The 22,352-nt window shown below is 44.2% G+C and overlaps 2 protein-coding genes across 3 annotated transcripts in view; one reads left to right on the plus strand and one right to left on the minus strand.

Moving 5' to 3' along the window:
* Window positions 1-1,269, minus strand: part of LOC123508708 — a 28,055-nt gene extending 26,786 nt beyond the window's left edge. Inside the window, exons 1-2 of one of the 2 annotated variants that reach the window (XM_045262580.1) lie at window positions 856-1,265; window positions 279-469 (exon numbers count right to left, since the gene is read on the minus strand). The gene's annotated coding sequence lies outside the window, so the exon portion shown is untranslated. Of the gene's footprint in view, window positions 1-278; window positions 470-855 lie in introns of both variants that reach the window. The other variant, XM_045262581.1, reaches the window with a different exon arrangement.
* A 12,848-nt stretch (window positions 1,270-14,117) lies between these two features.
* Window positions 14,118-20,897, plus strand: LOC123508633 (baculoviral IAP repeat-containing protein 7-like). Its single transcript, XM_045262468.1, has 7 exons — window positions 14,118-14,402; window positions 16,887-16,966; window positions 17,201-17,584; window positions 17,756-18,138; window positions 18,285-18,512; window positions 18,803-18,872; window positions 19,615-20,897. The coding sequence occupies exons 2-7, from the start codon at window positions 16,915-16,917 to the stop codon at window positions 19,806-19,808; spliced, it is 1,311 nt and encodes a 436-aa protein (XP_045118403.1). The 5' UTR covers window positions 14,118-14,402; window positions 16,887-16,914; the 3' UTR covers window positions 19,809-20,897.
* Window positions 20,898-22,352: the final 1,455 nt, after the last annotated feature.

A 22,352-nucleotide genomic window follows, 5' to 3' on the forward strand; every position in this document is an offset into this window, starting at 1 on the left:
TTCTAGGAACTAATAGCAATGTGTGACGCTGATAAGCCAGTGACGAAGGCTTTGTGCATCAGCGGTAGGAACAGAACATACTGACCGCTAATAAAGTATGACCACGGTTAGTGAAGTCTTGACCTCTGCGATGGTGTAGCTGGGCGAGACAACACATTTTCACCTGTTTCCCATATAATTACCCTTAATGACAGTTGATTATCGTCCCTAGCTCTAAATCCCTCTAATGAAATAAACAGACCAAACACTGGCGATAGTAAGTAAGGAAGTCACTTAACCCTGCGCCTGGCCTGCATTAGGAAGGGCGTCGCACTGCAGGAGAGGCGCCACCATCAGCAGCACTACTGGGAGGGAGGCGGCGAGGAGAGTCATGGCTGCTCCTGTGCTGGGTGTTCTGTGAGAGTGCCAGCGATGTCCCTGCCACCAGCGTCCACTCCACGCCGAGTGCCGTGGCGCCGCGGAGACAAGGCTGCAAGGGTGAGTGAGTGTTACTTGTTCCCTTATTATTCAGACGTGCAGCGCGTGGCCAGCAAAGCAGCGGCAACAATGGCACTATTCACTGCCAGCCCAGCCAGCCACTGCAGGGAGCACAGCGGCCCAGCAGTGTGTGGATGGCTCACTCAGCGCTCACTGGCTTATGTTTCTCATGTCATGAAGGATTGATCAAGGTTTTGTCGCCCCGCTGCCTGGGTGCCGCCCATCCATCACTCGACGAGAAATGACGACGATTACTCCTTGAAATTTCTTAAAAAGGATGGAGGATAAAAAAGAGTAGAAAAGAAACAGACGGATAGACCTGAAAAGACATTCTATAAGCGAAGCATCTGGATTACGGATGCAAGACACATTACTTACCCACAGAGTAATGTGAGCCATTACTCAGCGATGGGAGCGGCTTCCTGGGGTGCAATAATGTGTTACGGGTGTAACGAGGCGCGGCCACCAGAAGAGTGCCACGGAAGATTTATTGCGAGACAAGAAAAACGACGGCATATCTTGAATCCTGAACGAATGCCCCTCTCAACGATTCGTCTCACCTGCTGCCCCGCCAATAGCCTGGCGAGGGGTGAGAGACAAGGAAGGATTGAGTATAGAGGGACGAGTGTTAATTACAGTGATGTATGGCGCATTGCTAGCGTGAACCGACAACAACCTTCACGGTAAAAATCTCGCCATTAATTACAACGTTCTATTTGACGCATTGACTGGTCTGCCCAGAAAGAAGAAAAGAAAGAAAATAGAAAGTATAAGCACTTCTTCCTTTTTTTCCTTTTCTTCATTCTCACAACGGAGCAGATCATGAATAGAATACTTTCTTGTAAATAAATAAATAGATAAGCGAACATACTCGTATAAATACATTAATAAATAAACAGAACTTTTTGATCAAGAGAGAGAGAGAGAGAGAGAGAGAGAGAGAGAGAGAGAGAGACAGACAGACAGACAGACAGACAGACAGACAGACAGACAGACAGATAACAAATGTAAAACAAAAAAAAAAAAAAGCGAATATTTTGAAAAACACATCCTAACTTAAATGATAATATTTAAGTAGTACCTTACAAGAGAGAAAGAGAGAGAGAGAGAGAGAGAGAGAGAGAGAGAGAGAGAGAGAGACAGACAGACAGACAGACAGACAGACAGAGAGAAAACGAAATGTATGAAAAAAAAAAAAAAACGTAACTTGAATGGTATATAGTACCTTACAGTCACACACCACACTAACACACTCAGACCGTTAAACATTCCTGCTTAGGAAAGCTGGACGAATTAACATCTTTACCTGTTCCAATCTTAGCTCCAATTAACCCCTCAATACTGCGACGCACTTTTACCTTACTTTTTGGGCATGATTAGACGATTTTATTTGTATTAGGAAGGATCTATGGAAGTCAAAAGATCAATGGCCAGAGTCTTTACTATTTTAATACCCCACATAAGTTTCTGAAGCTGTGTAAAATTGATAAATAGTAACTAGAATGAATTTGAAAACGCGGCATGGTACTGAAAGGGGCCAACTCTCCAGTCATCTCTAATGTGTCTTGGCAAGGTGGATGAAGGAGAGGCGATCTGACTGTCTTTACCGTCAAACTGGAAAGAAAAAGAAGGCAATATGTGTTAGGTAAAGAGAACTGAAGAAGTACGATTAAGAAAACTGAACTGCCTTTTCAATCAACCTGAGAAGACAAAAAGAAGACTATGTGTTGGGTGAAGAAAATTAAAAAAATAGGATTAAGAAAAATGAAGAAATGAGGGATAGAGTGTCTTTTCAATCAAGCTGAGAAGGAGAATGTTAGATAAAGATAACTGAAGAAGTGACATTAAGAAAAATTAAGAAATAAAAGCCAAACTACCTTTTCCATCAAGCTGAGAAGAGAGAGAGAAGACAATATGTGTTGGATAAAGACAATTGAGGAAATAAAGTTAAGGAAAATTAAGAAATAAATGCCAAACTGTCTTTTTAATCAACTTGAGGAGAAATAAAGACCAGTACGTGTTTTCCATCAAGCTCAGAAGAAAAAAGAAAAGAAAAGACGTGATGTGTTAATTTGAAGAAGTGAAGTTGATAAAGGTAAAAGGAAGGAATGAAACCTAGTGTGCCTTTTCTAGCAAGCTGAAAAAATAAGAAGAAAATAAAATACAACAGGAATATGTTTCTGACCGTAAAGAGAACGTAAGAAGCTAAATAGTGAAGAAAAATTAAATGTTACGAAGAGGGTTACGAGATCACAGAAAAATTAAACGAAAAAAAATTACGAGACAGAAACTAAAACTAACGCGCTTAATTCTTCGCTGTAGATGAAGTGAAAAAAAAATAAAGTTAGTACATTGATTAAGAAAAGAAAATAGGTTAGTCTGTTGGTCTGTTTAATTGGAGGATTTCTCTCTCTCTCTCTCTCTCTCTCTCTCTCTCTCTCTCTCTCTCTCTCTCTCTCTCTCTCTCTCTCTCTCTCTCTCTCTCTCTCTCTCTCTCTCTCTCTCTCTCTCTCTCTCTCTCTCTCTCTCTCTCTCACACACACACACACACACACACACACACACACACACACACACACACACACACACACACACACACAACGGTTACACTCAATACCTTTTTATATAATCTTAGACAGAAAAATAACAGGTAGCTCTCTCGTCTTATTGTCTATCACCTGCTTGCATCTCAACATGACGGTAACTTGTTTTCTCTTCCTAGAAATTGGTGTTAATCTCTAATCTGATTCCTGGAATGAAACTCGAGGGACGCAAAGACGGCGCTGATATCTTTTGTTATCTAGAGTTTGTAGTTGTATTGGTGGTGGTGGTGGTGGTGGTGGTGGTGGTGGTGGTGGTGGTGCACATGGTGATAATGGTGGTGGTGGTATTTGTATTTATTCTTTTTTTTTTTTCAAGTGTTCTCTAATATATTTTATTTGTCATTGTTCAAAATATGTATTATAAATTATGTTCTCTCTCTCTCTCTCTCTCTCTCTCTCTCTCTCTCTCTCTCTCTCTCTCTCTCTCTCTCTCTCTCTCTCTCTCTCTCTCTCTCTCTCTCTCTCTCTCTCTCTCTCTCTCTCTCTCTCTCTCTCTCTCTCTCTCTCTCTCTCTCTCTCTCTCTCTCTCTCTCTCTCTCTCTCTCTCTCTCTCTCTCTCTCTCTCTCTCACTCATGATGCAAGCTCAAATTTTCCCACTCCAAATCTACATTCTTACGACTGACTTTTTTTCCTATCATCGTGATTACACACACGCTGAAGTACAACAGTCACTTACCTGTAACGACACAAATTGATGATCTCACGTGGCACCTTTGCTCCAGTAAGCCTCGATCTCTGTGTATTCTAGAGGGTAAGGCGAGGTAATAAAGATAGTTACTAAAAGCGATTACCTCTCTAGTTTTGTTAATGTTTATAGATTCTGCTTTCAAACACAGGTGATTTTCCGTCTACAGTGACTACACAATATATGTTTTTAGGCATCATTTAAACAAAAAAGTAGTGTTGAAAATTAAATCAAATGGGAAAAAAAGGGAAAGATGAGAACGTTAAAAAGAGAAGCTACAAGAGCATGTCAGGCTTACTTACACGTGGCGGTTCATTTATGAAGTATATCTACCTAATTCTGTCATTCCCATTGATACATTTATCTAATCTATTAAAGCTTTCTAGTGACTCAGCGCTAACAACCTGATTGCTGGGTCTATTTCATTCGTCTACCAATCTGTTTTACCTCTTCAATACTGAGACGCATGTTTACCTTGATTTTTTGGTATGATTAAACGATTTTATTTGCATCATGATGGGTTTATGGAAGTTAAAAGATTAATTAAGATTTTTTTTTTATACCATGTGGGGTTTTCACGGGCATTTCTGGGCTAAAGGGGATACTTTTTGTGGTACCTCCTATCTCAAAGCCCACCCGCTAGGAAACCGTTGCCCCGAGTGAGGAAGCCCAACCTACACTCGGACCGTGGACAGGATTCGAACCCGTGCGCTTGGAGACCCCTCGGAGCCCAAAGCACGCATGGTTCCACTGTACCAACATATGTTTCTAAAGTGGTACAAAATGCAAACCCGAATGAATATGGAAACGCGTCCTGGTGCTGAAAAGATTAAAGGATGTGATTTGTTACGTTGTATTATTTTGTCCTTGAATTTGGTCAGTGAATAATATCAACTGTTTATCCTTGTTGATTAATCTTCACTTTAAAGAAGCTAAAAGAAATAGAAAGGCGTAATAAAAACAGTAGAAAAGCCTTTTAATATTTACGTTTGTATAGCGCGAGTGAGAACTTCCTGCAAATTCAATTAAATCTGATATATTTTAAGTAGTGTGAAACCGAGCTCGTATTTAAAGTAATGTAAAGCGAGTCACCTGTAAATAAGAAAGCTATACTGTGTTTACGTTATTGTCTTTCCATTCTATTACCTGCACTGCTCTGGGGAGAAGAAAAGAGTGCTTATTTTGTTTGATTGTATTGTAGTTTACATTTTGAAGGAAAGAAGAAACCCAAACTATATTTTTGGGGCTGTTTCAATGTATTACTTCCTCCACTCCAGGAATAAAAGTTGATAAATAAATAGATAGGATAGAGAGATAAATAGACATATATATATATATATATATATATATATATATATATATATATATATATATATATATATATATATATATATATATATATATATATATATATATATATATATATATATATATATATATATATATATATATATATATATATATATACAAGCTCCTATTCTTTCCTCCAGTCTCCCTCCACAAGTTCCTATTTTTCCTCCACACTCTCCTATTTATTCCTCCATATATCCCTCCACACACTCTTATTCTTTCCTCCAAATATGCCTTTACAAGTTCCTATTCTTTCCTCCAAATATCCCTTTACAAGTTCCTATTCTTTCCTCCAAATATCCCTTTACAAGTTCCTATTCTTTCCTCCAAATATGCCTTTACAAGTTCCTATTCTTTCCTCCAAATATCCCTTTACAAGTTCCTATTGTTCCTCCAAATATCCCTTTACAAGTTCCTATTCTTTTCTCCAAGTATCCCTGTATAAACTTCAATCTTATCCGTAGGTGTGAATTAGCATATCGTTACAGCTCCTACTTATAAATAAAGAACAGACTCGTACTGTTCATACCTTGTCACTATTATATATCACCCGTACTGCCGAGGGAAGGAGGCAGTGTGGGTAAGTTTGATATTATGAATCTTACACCACGTTCACCACTGGTACACACATATGCATAAATCACTTGTCTTCTTTGTCGCAGCTGGAAAAGAATGGTGCGCGCTGAGAACTAAGTGAGAAAGTATGTTCGTTTGTTATACAGCTCGTGGGCGTGTTCGTGATGAATGCTGCGTGTTGGAAAGGTCTTGCAAATCTGTGCTGTCAAATGTTTCACCGCTTTTGTTCAATCCCTGAATCTTCAACAATAAAGCTCAGTTGATTTACGTATATCCACCTTTTGTATTTTCATTTCTGTTTATTTTTGTTCACCCCTTGTCAGCTCTGGAATTCTCTGCTCTCTGCTTGCTTTTGTATTCTCTCCTGCCATTAATTTCAGTTTTTTGCAAGGTTTCAAGACAGCTAGGCAGTAGGCAGTAGTCACCTGCCGCCCGGTGGAATACTCCAGGAGAGGTACTTACGGGGATGTAGGCAGTGCTGCAGACTGAGTGATTCCCCGTGTCCTCTCTTCCCGGTTCCCTTTGTGATCTCATTTATACAATTGAGCAGCTGCAGCCTGCCCTCTAAAGACAACTTCTACTACTTCCTACACTACACTACAACACCTTACACTTTTACACTCTCTTCAAATCAAAATTTAATAATGGCTTCACCACGCCCTGCCTCGGAGTCCCCTCTGGGAGGGACCATAAATGTCCCCAGGTCGGACTGCCCTCTGCTGTCGACCTTGGGTGTCTTGACACTTCATCTAATACTTTCACTATCAATTTCTGCAACATTCGTGGCCTTCGTTCTAATTTTCAATCTGTGGAACACCACCTCTCCTCTACTAAACCTCATCTTCTCTTCCTAACTGAAACACAGTTGTCTGTGACTACTGACAGCAGCCCTTTTCTGTTCCCTCCTACTTGCTCTATCCTCATTTTCAATCCAAAGCTGGATGTTGCGCATACGTGCGTAACGACACCACTTGCTCTCGTGCCCACAATCTTGAATCTTCAGAATTTTCTACCATCTGGCTAAGACTTCAATGTCACTCTCTAACTAAATTCATCTGTGCTGTATACCTCTCACCTAATTCCTCTGACTATGTAAAATTCTTTGACTATTTGACTTCCAAGGTGGAGCACATCTTATCTCACTTTCCTTTTGCTGAGATCTCCATTTTAGGGATTTCAATGTTCACCACCAGCTTTGGCTTTCATCTTCTTTCACTGACCAACCTGGTGAACAAACCTTCAACTTTGCTATCCTTCATGACCTAGAGCAGCTAGTGCAGTTCCCTACCCGTATTCCTGACCGCCTTGGAGACACGCCCAACATTCTTGATCTTTTCCTAACCTCCAACCCTTCTGCTTACTCTGTTAAACTTTCCTCTCCGTTGGGCTCCTCCGACCACAATCTAATTTCCGTTACCTGTTCTATCACTCCAGTGCAGCCTCAGGACCCGCCTAAGCGGAGGTGCTTCTGGCATTTTAACTCTGCTAAGTGGGAGGAACTAAGGCAGTACTATTCTGATTTCCTTGGGATGATTATTGTTTTCATGTCAGAGATCCTTCTCTTTGTGCCGAGCGCATAACAGAGGTGATTATCTCTGGCATGGAGCTATACATTCCTCATACTTTCTCTAACCCTAAAGCTAAAAAGCCTTGGTTTAACTCTGCTTGTTCTCGTGCTGTCAATGATAGAGGCGGCTCACAAACGGTTCCGTAGCCATCCAACTGCTGAAACTCATGCCCTATATATTTCTGCCCGTAATCATGCCAAATCTATTCTCCAACTTACTAAAAACTCTTTCATCAATAGAAAATGTCAAAGTCTTTCCAATTCTAACTCCTCTCGAGATTTCTGGCATCTAGCCAATAATATCTCTAACAACTTTACTTCTTCGTCTTTCCCTCCTTTACTTCATCCAGATGGCTCTACAGCTGTCTCTTCTTTTCTAAAGCTGAACTCTTCGCTCAAACCTTTGCTACCAACTCAACTTTGGATGATTCTGGGCATATTCCTCCTACTCCTCCACCCTCTGACTACTTCATCCCTAAAATTAAAATTCTTTATAAAGACGTTTTCCTGGCCCTCTCTGGCCTTGATTCTCGGAAGGCTTACGGTCCGGATGGAGTCCCTCCTGTTGTTCTCAAAAACTGTGCTTCCGAACTCGCTCACTGCCTGGTCAAACTCTTTCATCTGTGTCTCTCTACTTCTATTTATCCTTCTTGCTGGAAGTTTGCTCACATTCAACCTGTCCCTAAAAAGGTGACCACTCCAATCCTTCTAACTACCGCCCTATAGCTTTGATTTCCTGCCTTTCTAAAGCCTTTGAGTCTATCCTTAATAGGAAGATAATGAGGCATCTATCAGCTCACAACCTTCTCTCTGATTGCCAGTATGGTTTCCGTAAAGGCAGATCTACTGGTGATCTTCTTACTTTCCTAACTGAATCTTGGTCATCCTCTTTTAGGGACTTCGGTGAAACCTTTGCTGTCGGCCTTGACATATCGAAAGCCTTCGATAGAGTCTGGCACAAATCTTTAATTTCTAAACTACCCTCCTACGGATTCTATCCTTCTCTCTGTACCTTCATCTCCAGTTTCCTTTCCGATCGTTCTATTGCTGCTGTAGTAGACGGTCACTGTTCTTCCCTAAAACTATCAACAGTGGTGTTCCACAGGGTTCTGTCCTATCACCCACTCTCTTTCTATTATTCATCAATGATCTCCTAAATCTGACTCAATGCCCTATCCACTCCTATGCTGATGATACCACCTTGCATTATTCAACAGCGTTCAACAGACGCCCAACCCAACAACAATTAAATGACTCAAGGCGAGATGCTATAGGACGCCTAACTTCTGATCTTTCACTTGTTTCTGATTGGGGCAGAGAAAACCTGGTTTTGTTCAATGCCTCAAAAACTCAATTTCTACAACTATCTACTCGACATAACCTTCCAGACAACTATCCTCTCTTCTTCAATAACACTCAACTTCCCTCTCCTCTACATTAAACACACTCGGTCTATCCTTCACTAAAAATCTAAACTGGAAATTTCACATCTCTACTCTTGCTAAATCAGCTTCCAAGAAGTTAGGTGTCCTGTGGCGTCTTCGTCCATTTTCTCTCCTCCCAGCTGCTTGCTCTGTACAGGGCCTTATCCGCCCGTGTATGGAGTATGGCTCTCATGTCTGGGGGATCCACACACAGCTTTACTAAACAAGGTGGAATCTAAAGCTTTTCGTCTTATCAACTCTTCTCCTCTAACTGACTGTCTTGATTCTTTAAGTCACCGCCGCAATGTTGCATCTTTATCTGTCTTCTACCGCTGTTTTCATGCTGTCTGCTCTTCTGAACTTGCTAACTGCATGCCTTCCCCCTCCTGCGGCCTCGCTGCACAAGACTCTCTACTTCTTCTCATCCCTATTCTGTCCATCTTCCTAATGCAAGAGTTAACCAGTATCTTCACTCCTTCATTCCCTACACTGGTAAACTCTGGAACTCTCTACCTGTGTCTGTATTTCCACCTGCCTATGACTTAAACTCTTTCAAAAGAGGAGTGTCAAGACACCTCTTACGTTAACTGGACCCTCCTTTTAGATTTTTTTGTTTTTTCTCTTTCTCCTACTTTCCTCTTAACAGGGCCTGGCAACCAGCGGGATTTTTTTTTTCCAACACTTTGTTTTCCCTTGGCCAGTGCCCTTGTAATGTAAAAAAAAAAAAAAAAAAAAGCTATCGTAATATTGGATTCTGCCACCTTGTCGTGAGTCCCTCGTATGTAATGAAAACTAAAATCATTCAGAGATCCCGTAAGGCAGCAGAAAGATGCGAATATCTTTAAATGTTCAAATATTTGCTGCTTTTGTGCTCTGATTACATAAACGGAAGAAGACAAAATCAGTGAAAGATTCCGTAATACAGTGATAAGATAGACATTTCCTTAAATCTTCAAGTGTTTGTTGTTAATATTGATTTCTGAAAGATGGGACAGGAATTCAACTCGCTTCTGATTCTCTAAATGAACATCTTTGAACACCTGCCATTTTCTCTAATTGACCCTAGTGAAAGATTATAAGAATTCAAGCACTAAATGATTTGAATTCTACCTTCACTCGTTTGACAGGCTGCAGTGCGTTTCTAGATTATTTCCCAACCTTGCATTGGACCATTTTGTGAACACCAGCTGTTTTCTTTTCTAGGTGACCCTCCATTATCTCAGTGAACAGTTCGAAGATTTTAGGCGCTATAGGATTTGATTTAAACGTTTCCACCACTCGTTTTAACAAGCTGGAGTGTGTTTCGAGATTGTATTCCATCTTTGCATTAGACCATTTTGTTAAGCTTAAGGCAGTGAATGAGTCAGGTTGCAGTAGGAATTATGTAAAGGGGAGGGAAGTTACTAAGAGAGAGAGAGAGAGAGAGAGAGAGAGAGAGAGAGAGAGAGAGAGAGAGAGAGAGAGAGAGAGAGAGAGAGAGAGAGAGAGAGAGAGAGAGAGAGAGAGAGAGAGAGAGAGAGAGAGAGAGAGAGAGAGAGAGACAGAGAAAGAAAGAGAGAGAGAGAGAAAGGGAAAAAAGTATAAATAAAATTACGAGGAGCAAAGGATTTTAAGATGGTCGTGTCTTATTACCCGCTTCTATCAATATTACCTGTGTTGCTTGTGTGGGTGGGAGACCCTCGATACAGTACCAGGCACGGAGTTGTCACCGCCATCTCGATAATTGTACAATCTGGGAATCAATTGCATTATCTTCCCGTGTCCTGTTAGAGCATCGCGTGACACAAATCAGAACTTCTAAAATGGAGTACATTCTGTCTCTCTATCCTTTCGCTAAGATTTCCATTCTTGGAGATTTCAATGTTCACCACCAGCTTTAGCTTTCCTCTCCCTTCACTGACCACCCTGGTGAACTAGTCTTCAACTTTGCTATCCTCCATGACCTAGAGCAACTGGTGCAACACCCTACTCGTATTCCTGACCGTCTTGGAGACACGCCCAACATTCTTGATCTCTTCCTCACCTCTAACCCTTCTGCTTATGCTGTCACCCTTTCATCTCCATTGGGCTCCTCCGATCACAATCTCATTTCTGTATCTTGTCCTATTTCTCCAATCCCTCCGCATGATCCCACAAAGCGAAGGTGCCTCTGGCGTTTTGCCTCTGCCAGCTGGGGGGACCTGAGGAGGTATTATGCTGATTTTCCCTGAAATGATTATTGCTTCCGTGTCAGAGACCCATCTCTTTGTGCTGAACGCATAACAGAGGTGTTAGTGTCTGGCATGGAGGCGTACATTCCTCATTTTTTTTCTCAACCTAAACCTTCTAAACCTTGGTTTAACTCAGCCTGTTCTCGTGCTATACATGATAGAGAGGTTGCCCACAAAAGGTACTTGAGCCTTCCATCTCCTGAATCTCATACACTTTATATCTCTGCCCGGAATCATACCAAGTCTGTTCTTCAACTTGCCAAACACTCTTTCATAAATAGAAAATGTCAAAATCTTTCAAACTCAAACTCTCCTCGTGACTTCTGGCATCTAGCCAAAAACATCTCAAATAACTTCACTTCTTCATCTTTACCTCCTTTATTTCATCCTGATGGCACCACTGCCATCTCTTCTGTCTCTAAAGCTGAACTATTTTCTCAAACCTTTGCTCACAACTCCACCTTGGACGATTCTGGGCTTGTCCTCCTCTCCTCCTCCCTCTGACTATTTCATGTCTACAATCAAAATTCTTCGTAATGATGTTTTCCATGCCCTTGCTGGCCTAAACCCTCGGAAGGCTTATGGACCTGATGGGGTCCCTCCTATTGTTCTCAAAAACTGTGCTTCTGTGCTTGCACCTTGCCTGGCCAAACTCTTCCAACTTTGTCTATCGACTTCTACCTTTCCTTCCTGCTGGAAGTTTGCCTACATTCAGCCTGTTCCTAAAAGGGTGACCGTTCTAACCCTCAAACTACCGTCCTATAGCTTTAATCTCTTGCTTGTCTAAAGTTTTTAATCTATCCTGAATAGGAAGATTCTCAAACATCTGTCACTTCACAATCTTCTGTCTGATCGCCAGTATGGCTTCCGTCAAGGTCGCTCTACTGGTGATCTTCTGGCTTTCCTTACTGAGTCTTGGTCATCCTCTTTTAGAGATTTCGGTGAAACTTTTGCTGTTGCGTTAGACATATCAAAAGCTTTTGATAGAGTCTGGCATAAAGCTTTGATTTCAAAACTGCCCTCCTACGGCTTCTATCCTTCTCTCTGCAACTTTATCTCAAGTTTCCTTTCCGACCGCTCTATTGCTGCTGTGGTAGACGGCTACTGTTCTTCTCCTAAACCTATTAATAGTGGTGTTCCTCAGGGTTCTGTCCTGTCACCCACTCTCTTTCTATTATTCATTAATGACCTTCTTAACCAAACTTCTTGCCCTATCCACTCCTACGCTGATGATACCACCCTACATCTTTCCACGTTCTTTCAGAGACGTCCAACCCTTCAGGAAATCAACAGATCACGCTGGGACGCCACGGAACGCCTAACTTCCGATCTTTCTAAGATTTCCGATTGGGGCAGAGAAAATCTAGTAGTTTTCAATGCCTCAAAAACTCGATTCCTCCATCTATCAACTCGACACAACCTACCAGACAACTATCCCCTCTTCTTCAATGACACTCAACTGTCTCCCTCTTCCACAATGAATATCCTCGGTCTGTCCTTTGCTCATAATCTTAACTGGAAACTTCACATCTTATTTCTTGCTAAAACAGCTTCTATGAAATTAGGTGTTCTGAGGCGTCTCCGCCAGTTTTTCTCGCCTCTCCAACTGCTTATTCTGTATAAGGGCCTAATCCGTCCCTATATGGAATACTCTTCGCATGTTTGGGGGGGTTCCAGCCACAGTTTTGCTTGATAGGGTGGAATCGAAACCTCTTCGTCTCATCAACTCTCCTCCTCTCACTAACTGTCTTCAGCCTCTTTCTCACTGCAGAAATGTTGCATCCCTTTCTATATTTTATCGTTATTTTCATGGTAACTGTTCTAGTGATCTTGCTAACTGCATGCCTCCCCTTCTCCTGCGGCCTCGCTGCACAAGGCTTTCTTCTTCCTCTCATCCCTATTCTGTCCAACTCTCTAATGCAAAAGTTAACCAGTACTCTCAATCATTCATCCCTTTCACTGGTAAACTCTGGAACTCCCTCCCTGCATTTGTATTTCCGAATTCCTACAACTTGTCTTCTTTTAAGAGAGAGGTATCGAGGCATTTGCTCCCCTAATTCTGGCTGACGGTTTTGGCATTTTTTACACGTTTTAGAGAGCCAGCACTCAAGTGGGCCTTTTTTTAACTTTCTTTTTTATTTTGCCCTTGGCTGGCCCTCTTCCCTACGTAAAAAAAAAAAAAAAAAAAAGGTTTATAGTGTGTGTGTGTGTGTGTGTGTGTGTGTGTGTGTGTGTGTGTGTGTGTGTGTGTCTGTGTGTGTGTCCAGCGTAACTAATAAGGAATTCCCGACTTTTGGTGTTTTGTGGTTCAGCAGTGTGGCATACTTGGTGTTTCCTGTTACCGTAATGTATGATACGTAATACTGAAAGGTCTGTAATCTATTCTAGCGGTGTTCAGTCAAGCACGTGTAGGTTGGTAAGGTTTTATTTATATTTTGAGATAATTTTGTGTGTTTGCTGTTTCCGGTTATTGTTTCACATATCGTACAGTTCTAGTTAATCTACATCTTCTTTTCTCCAGGAAGGTACACTGATTATATGTGTGTCGCAGGGTTTTCCTTACATTTCATCAGTTTGAAATGTTCAGTGTTTCCTGTCACTGTACGACCTTCCATGTAACACTTAATCTATAATCTATTTCCTCAGCATGGCACACTGATAACTTTAAGATTAATATATATTTTTTTCTTTTTGTGAGATTTTCACTGCATTCCGCCTCACTGTAAACAAAGGGAAATGAAGGAGGGTGCAGGAAGTCACGATACTCACACGTGACACTCCGGCTGTGAGTACTAGAAAGGCACGACACACTCTGGCTCCGAATACTAGAAAGGCACGCTGATATTGGTGAATTTTCTGGCATGTAAGAAAAAAATCAACACTAGATCTATACACAAAATAGGTAAAACTGAAGGGCACTATAGATATATTGGAATCACATCACAAAGAGGCGACGAAACCTCGAAACATAGAAGAAAGTTTGTGATGCTAATACATAAAAAAAAACACACACATAAATGAATGAAGAAGAATTAACATAAACATGGTAAGAAAAAAAAATAAGTCAAATAAAGAAGTGAATTGATAGATACTTTAAAGAAAATGACAAAAAAAATTTGCAGAAAAAAATAGGAAAAAAAACAAGATAACTAGATAAAAGATAAAACCAATCCAAAGATACGCTGGCCTTTCAAACCCACGACTATGAGTCACACCAGGAGGCTATTAGCAGATCACCAAGAAGACCAGACGATGACAGAGACATAATATAACATAACAGAAGACACGCTGGAGGCCTTGCTGTGCCCTGATAACCAGCGTGGCATGGCAGCACGGGCGCTACAACACGAGGAGGGAAGGTGTATCAGTCAGTTCGTCTGGTGGTGTAAAGGAAAGAGGACGCGTCTGGCTGGCTGAGCTTCCCTCCTCCTCTTGGGGTTCAGCCTCTTGTTTTTTTTCTCCCTCGTGTTGGAAAACAAGAGGGCAAAGTGGCTTGTTCTCCCTGTAAGGTAAGAAAGGGATTTGTTTTTTGTCTCCATCTTTTCTTTCTCTCTCATGTATATGTTCTGAAATTTGATATATCTCTCAAAAAATAAAGAAAGTAAAGGAAAAAAAGCTCAAAATGCTAATTTCAAAAGATCTTTAAGGAATATAGAAGAAAATTCCATAAACGTTTTTAAAAAGTAGTAAAAGTAAATCCCAAACAATTTATACAAAGATATTTGAAAAATAAAGTTAGATTCTAAAAAATTACCTTTAGGATATTTAAAAAAAATCACATTACAAAGGAAAATCTCAAAAAATTAAAGAAGGAAAGCGAAAAGACCAAATGTATTAAAAAATAAAAAGCGACAGATTTCAAGTAACTAACAGGAGATTTCCAAAAGTTTAGCCAATTTATTAGATAGACAAAAGTGTATGTGTGGTGAAGTACCTAGCTGTGTTTGTATAGTCTATAATCTACAGGTCTGAGGTGCAGTTAGGTCATATCATATCTTTGTTTGTCCAGTGTGACTTTCAGTGTGTCGGGGGGAGGGAGGCGGTCTGTGTTTGTGTGTTTGTGTGTGTGTGTGTGTGTGTGTGTGTGTGTATTAAACTCCCCCGCTGTTTACCACCTTTATTTATTAACAACACATATAACACCTTGCAACACGAGGAAAGAATAAACAAACACTGTGTACTCAACGCTCAGTCATCTCAAGCAAACATTGCCATCCACCGCTGAGTCAGTGGTGTGCCAATACAAAACACGTCAACACTTGAGCAACTGGTGGGATGACGGAGATGTGAGAATGACTGACTGGATGGTCTTGCCGGATAGAAATAGATGTTGTTATGGAAGGAAAGTTGAGGTTGAAATGTAACGGTATCATAAATGTTGTTCCTGAAGGCAGTGTGTTATTATCCTGTTATCTGACCAGAGAAGTTCCATTGACCGTAACTGAGGCGATGAAAGATTACAAATGGTTACAAAGAATTACGAAAGATACCAAACAGCAACAGATCTTTATGAGAATACAAAAAGAGAATCGCAAGAGAGGTTTCAGAAGCAATAGAGTAGGAAAAAAAAAGGAAAGTAACTGAAGGCAAAGAATGGTACAGAAGATTGCAAAGGACACGAAACAGCAGATCCCAGGCAGACCACAGAAGGAGAAATGTGGCAGAAAATACAAAGGTTTTAGGAGAAAAAGAAGAAAGTAAAGGAATAGAAAACACTGGAGGGAAAGGAGGGATATGTAAGTGTATAAGTGTTGGTATGCAACATGTCAATTATAAGGTATGTGTGTATTGGTGTTGCTATGAGGTTCCAGATTCAATGCTGAGAACTTAGTGGTGAATTAATGATAAGTATTTACCAGGGATATCAATTAGATAAATGTATACAAGAACAAACAGGAAATAAGTCTGTGAATCATGAACGAAGAGGAACCAGAAGGAGAACAAAGCACAGAGGAGAGATTAGGCTGCTGTCTTCACGCCTTCACTACAGACTTGACACCTGGTGAATGCAACGCAAGAAACACACTTTATTTTATTCATTTCTGTTTTTGTTTTTTTGTTTTTATCTGTTTGTATTGGCTCTTGCTACCTCAGCTTACTTGTGTGTGTGTGTGTGTGTGTGTGTGTGTGTGTGCCTGTGTGTGTTTCACTGTTTGATCTGCTGCAGTCTCTGACGAGACAGCCAGACGTTACCCTACGGAACGAGCTCAGAGCTCATTATTTCCGATCTTCGGATAGGCCTGAGACCAGGCACACACCACACACCGGGACAACAAGGTCACAACTCCTCGATTTACATCCCGTACCTACTCACTGCTAGGTGAACAGGGGCTACACGTGAAAGGAGACACACCCAAATATCTCCACCCTGCCGGGGAATCGAACCCCGGTCCTCTGGCTTGTGAAGCCAGCGCTCTAACCACTGAGCTACCGGGCGTGTGTGTATGTGTGTGTGTGTGTGTGTGTGCGCTTCTTTCTCTCTCTGGTATCGCGTGAGAATCTGTTTTTTAAAGGACGAACACGGGAAATTTTACATTTATCAGATGCACATTTCTCAAGGTTCTCAGCGAGAGAGAGAGAGAGAGAGAGAGAGAGAGAGAGAGAGAGAGAGAGAGAGAGAGAGAGAGAGAGAGAGAGAGAGAGAGAGAGAGAGAGAGAGAGAGAGAGAGCGAGAGAGAGAAGCGGTACTATTCATCTCCCCATTATATTCGCTGGCGTTCTTACCTTCACCAGATTACTAAACGTGTGATAAGGAGATAAGGAAGTTTGAACGAACATGTTCACCTTATCTTTTCCCTTATCATACTGTCAATATTAAGCAGGACTGAATACCCACGGCCAGGGGCGCCTCTCCCGCCATGCAATAACCGCCCACCATTCTAAAGTAACGCCCGCTATAGTGTGCTGTAATGAAGCCCACACACACACACACACACACACACACACACACACACACACACATCCTTACTGTACACTTGATAACCTGCTTTCAGACCCCCGGCAGCAGCGCGCCGCCCCGCGATGTCCGACCTAACGGGTAACGGCCCGGGCCAGGGGTCGCTGCCGAGGCCGCGTAAGTACATGCGTGCTTGGGAGCGCCGCCGCCGTCTCCTTGAAGGCGAAACTGTGTTGTCTTGTCGTCTGATACACACCATGAGGCACACTCAGTTTTATGTTCATGTCATACAGACGTCAATGACTTTGTAGGTGTACATTATTGCAGCAGCACTCTATTCTGGAGTCCTGCAGGACGCCTCCCAGGTACAGGGAAGGCCGCTCGTCCTCTACTTGTCTCTCTTACCGCCAGTCGAGCTACGTCGCGAGCGTCGCTTCCACTCCCTTGGGGACCTCATGTACGAGTCGGTGCGGCGCCAGACCTTCACCAACTGGACGCTACCCTTCGTGGACCCTGACCAGCTGGCGCGGGCAGGGTTCTTCTTCTTGCGGACCGATGACCATGTGCAGTGCGCCTTCTGTCAGGGCGTTGTGGGCTACTGGGACCCCGGCGACCAGCCCCTGGAGGAGCACCGCAGACACTTTTCTTCCTGCAGATTCGTGAGCGGCATGCCCACCGGCAACGTACCCGCCTACCACTCAGCAGACGACACTGGGCGCGTGTATCGCCTGCTGGAGGAGTACCACCACTTCAGGGTGAGCAGCACGCGCCCCACCGGGAGTAACTACCGCACTGGTGAGTATATGATACGCCACACCCCTCGCTGTCACGCGGGTTGGGTGAAAGGTGTAACTTGGTCTTCATTAGTAACGCTAATGTGAAGAGATTCTCTGCGTGCATGAAGCTTTGTTGTAGTTTGTGCAGCGTGACGCGACGTGACTCATGCAGATCCTTGACTCTTTGCAGACGCGACACAGCAAGACTGTAGCCATATGTCCTACCCGCAGTTCAACACTGACGCTACGCGCAGCCAGACCTTCCGCAAGTGGCCCAAGAGTGTGAAGGTGTCTCTGGATGCCCTCGCCGCTGCGGGTTTCTTCTATACGGGGTTGTCAGACTTCGTGCAGTGCTTCCACTGCGGCGGCGGCCTGTTTGGCTGGCGGGAAGGGGACAACCCTGCAGCAGACCACGCCCACTACTACCCGTGGTGCCCCTTCATCCGCACCATATGGGACAGGTCCGCTGAGACGCGGCCGTGGGGGGACAACCTGCCTCCGGCACCCATCATCAGACCCATCCAGCTGTCCAGCCAGGAGGAGGACCTGCTCCTCGCCCATCCTTTGGCCAAGGTGAGGCTTTGAGAATATGGTTGTGTAGTGAGGCACCTCGAGATCCAGCATGCGGTGGGTCACTGTACCCGCGATGGGACGTCTTCGTGACTCATCTATCAATTTCAAGTGGTCATTGCAGTAACAACCTTCCCTTTCCTCGGCAGCGGGTGGTGGAGATGGGTCTGTTGGCTTCCTCCGTGAAGGCGGCACTCAAAGACAAGCTTGAGCGGACAGGGAGATTTTGCCTTGAGGTGACCGAGGCCCTGGAGGTCGTGTTCGATTATGACGAAAACAGAAGAAGCGCTTCAACTTCTGTTCTGATGCGGGACGGCTTGGTGCCCATGGAATCCGCCCCGGTGCTTGAGACGGGGCTAGTCTCGGACAGCATACAGGTGGGACGCTATCAAGCTGCCTCACGCTCAGATCACCTCATGCTTTGATGATGAACAGTTTTCTTCTCATGTGGTAACTGAGCTGCCTTCTGCAGGAAAGAGATAATGCACATTTTTGGGTCAGTGACAGCCTTTCTTTCTCTCACGTCTGTTTGTTTATTACTCCTTTCATGCAAACGGTAACCACTTCTCGGACAGACGCACTCATGCACTTAACCTTCATCTTCCCGTCTCCTTCTCGTCCCCCGTCACAGGACGTCAATAACCTCTTGTCCCTGTCCCTTCCCCAGGCCGCCACGGGGAGCCAGAATGCGCGGTTGGAGGAGCTAAGGACCAGAAAGCAACGTCTACAGAAGGAAGGTACTGATAGAAACAAACATGTGTCTTTTATCATACTTTTCCTCCCTCTGTCTTCTCCCTTCCTCCCTTTCCTTCTTCTGACTTTTCCTGCTTATTATCACGCACGTACTTGTGTGTGTGTGTGTGTGTGTGTGTGTGTGTGTGTGTGTGTGTGTGTGTGTGTGTGTGTGTGTGTGTGTGTGTGTGAGTGTGTGTAAGATTGGGGTGATAGCAATTTCTTCCCTTCTTCTCTTGTTGCACCTTTCCTTCCTGTTTTGTCTCCTGCTTCTTTATAAATACTCCTCATAAGTCAGAACAGACACGTACATTCATGCTTCCACCAGCTGTGTCAAGAAGTAAAGGATTAGTTGACTTGAGGTGTTCTGTGTAACGTGCTGAGGTGAGGCGAGATCCTCTTCTCCTTTCGCCCTGTAGTACGAGTCTCCAGCTGTTTCTGTCTTTTCCATCTTCCCTGTGACTCCCGTCCTTTGCGACTTATCCACAATGCTGTCCTTTCATCTCTCTCTCTCTCTCTCTCTCTCTCTCTCTCTCTCTCTCTCTCTCTCTCTCTCTCTCTCTCTCTCTCTCTCTCTCTCTCTCTCTCTCTCTCTCTTTGACTGACCCGCGAGTTTCTTTCTCAAGTGTTTATTTTCCTCAAGTGGAGAGATGAGATAATAAAACTTGAACAGCAAGACTTACTGTGGAGCGTGAGACAGCACAGCGAGGCCCCGTTCGAACCTTCAAACCTATATTTGCCCCGCAGTGACGGACCTGCAGCGCCGCCTGGAGGAGGAGACGCGTCGCTTGGTGTGCCGCATATGCAAGACGAACCGAGTGGAGGTGGTGCTGCAGCCCTGCTCGCACCTCCACCTCTGTGCCAATTGTGCGAGGCCCCTGGACCGCTGCCGCACCTGTAACTCAGCGGTGAGGGGAACGCTGCGCCCTATCATAGGCTGACGGGCTGTGGTGGAGTGGTTATAATTATATAGGCGTTGTATTGGGAAAGCTACGCCCCATCACTGCCTGAGGAGCTGTGGTGGTGTGGTGTGGTGAGCTGTGGTGGACTGTGCTGTGGTAGACTGTGGTGGAATGGATATATTTATAGAGATGTATGTATATAGGGAATCCATGTTTTAGCCTCCATGAAGTGCGCTGAGAGAGAGAGAGAGAGAGAGAGAGAGAGAGAGAGAGAGAGAGAGAGAGAGAGAGAGAGAGAGAGAGATAGTGTGGTTTGTGTTTCGCTTCAGCTGCAGTCTTCGAGGGTTGGTTCTCTTCCCACTACTGGAGATGAGGAGCCTGCTGATAAGATTACACCTTTGTTTCTGAATAGGGATTGTTTCTACACAGACGGCGGCTCTCCTTGAATTTTTGACATATTTATTTATCTTTCGTGACGAGGAGGCTGGCTGGGGACAAAACAAAAAAAAAAGAGAAAACGAAAGGAAAAAGCGTTCAACTCAACACTTTCAAAAGTTAATCATAGAAAAGATTAAAGAAAAACATTTGCCAGTTTCAGTTTCTGTTAATGGAAGGGAAAGGGAAACCAGAGCAAAGACTGAGTATATAACTATATTTCATGTAACTCAGCCGTCTTTCCTGGACATCACCACACACCCGCGAAAGGTCACCACAATGGTTTGTATATACAGAACTTACCTGAGTTCGTACATTAACGTTGAAGTTAATTTATAGAACTCAGCTTATTTTCGTAAAAATTTTGTACCAGACTTCCCTAAGCACAGCGGCCTTCCTCGCGCACCCCAGGGGCACCCACACCGCTGACCACCTCACACTTGCCTTTCACCCTAAGAAAACTTAAAAAATGATTCTGGCATATGATCATGAAGGGTGGAAGGATGAGTCTTCACTGCCTCACCCCTTTGTAGAGGAGGGCGCCGGTGCAGGGGTGAGTGAAGGCTGGAGGAATGTGCGGGTTGTGTTGCGCGGGTACCAGATGTTGAGCGGGTACCAGTGTGAGGCGCGAGGAAAGCTGGGTGTTGTTTGCGCGGAAGCCTTATTACAAATAAAAGCATAAAAGTGAGCTTAGCCTGCCTGTGTCTTCCTCCTCGACACACTGCCTCGGGCGCCGCCCGGGGCAGGCGCCGAGGGAGCGTCCCCCACACCGGAAACATCCATGTTTCCTCTTGACTGACTTTTCTTCTTTATGGTGAGTTGTGGTGAAGGCGGCAGCTTCTCCCGCCCACTGGACCACTAACGCGTGGCCGCCGCGCGAACTGCACCGTAACGCGACACCATCACTGCGCTGCACGGCACGTGACGGGTCTGACCACTGGGCCGCCCCTCGCGCCTCCACTCCAGCGCCAATCCAGCATGTGTTCCTGTCATCCTGCCACCCTGCTACCTACGCTCCAGCACGCTGTCTCGCCGCGGGCTACCATAGCCGGTAAATGCAAGCTTTCACTGGTGTTTTGTGGAAGTGACGACGGCGGGTCCTCGCACCGCTCTGACGGCGATCCACTCCTCATGCGTAAAAACAACCGCTCGCTCATTTGCTGCTAATGTTTCTGTTGTGGTGATGGATCAGCAAGAGTGGGGCTTGTAAGTTACTTTCGGGTACAAAATTTACTCTTCAAAGAAGCGTCAAGGAAGAGGAAGCGCGGAGAAAGGGATTCCTGCGACGCGGCAGCAAAGTAAGGCATGGCCGGGGCATCAGTGCGGTGGGCCTCGCGTGGCCGCTGGTTCCCCGCCCCGAATGGCCAGGTAGCAGTGTTCAGCAGCCAGAGAAAGTCAGCAAGGACGCTCATTTAGTGTCCCCAAGGATACCAACTCTCATCACTGTCAACAAACCATTTACCTGGTGAGTGACCTTCGAGCTAGGCGCTTACCACCACGCGGTGGCGCCTTGCGAGACACGGACCTGAGGCAACACGCGGCGCCTCCCATCCCTGGATGCTGGATTGAGGCCAGGGTGAGTACCGGGCCCTGGCCGATGAATGGGTGCGTGCATGAGTGTCTCACTCGTCCCCGGCGTGGTTGGCAGGTCTGGTGAGGAATCAGGCTAGAAATATGGGTCACTTGTCGCTGCCTTCCTCTCGCGTTCGCTCACCGCCTGGTGTGGTGGCGAACGCTTTCTAATTTTTCCACAGGACTTCGCTCAGAATCAGCTGATGTAAGGCGTCACAACACAGCCAATAAACAGCCATACAGCGCTGCACCGCTTGATAACCTCTCGTAAACCAGAGCCACCGACACCCCAAGACAAAGAGGGTTCAGTTATCACCTGTTAGTTCATCGCTTCCCTGGCTGCAGTGTCATCGCGTTCCGCAGCCCTGCAGTGGAGGCTTACACAGGTTTCTCCTTAACCCATAATTACTGGAATGCTCCTCGACCAGGCCTAGGAGTCAAACTGAGAGGGAAACTCGCTCACAGAAAACCACCTTTTGAGTACTAATTACTCTTGAATTTTTTTTTTTTTTTTTTTTTTTTTAGACTGAGGATTTTGTTGAGGATATTCTGAAGTGGAGAAGAGGACGGTAGCCT

The sequence above is a fragment of the Portunus trituberculatus genome, chromosome 25 (assembly GCF_017591435.1).
Source record: "Portunus trituberculatus isolate SZX2019 chromosome 25, ASM1759143v1, whole genome shotgun sequence".
Taxonomy (NCBI): Eukaryota; Metazoa; Arthropoda; class Malacostraca; order Decapoda; family Portunidae; genus Portunus; species Portunus trituberculatus.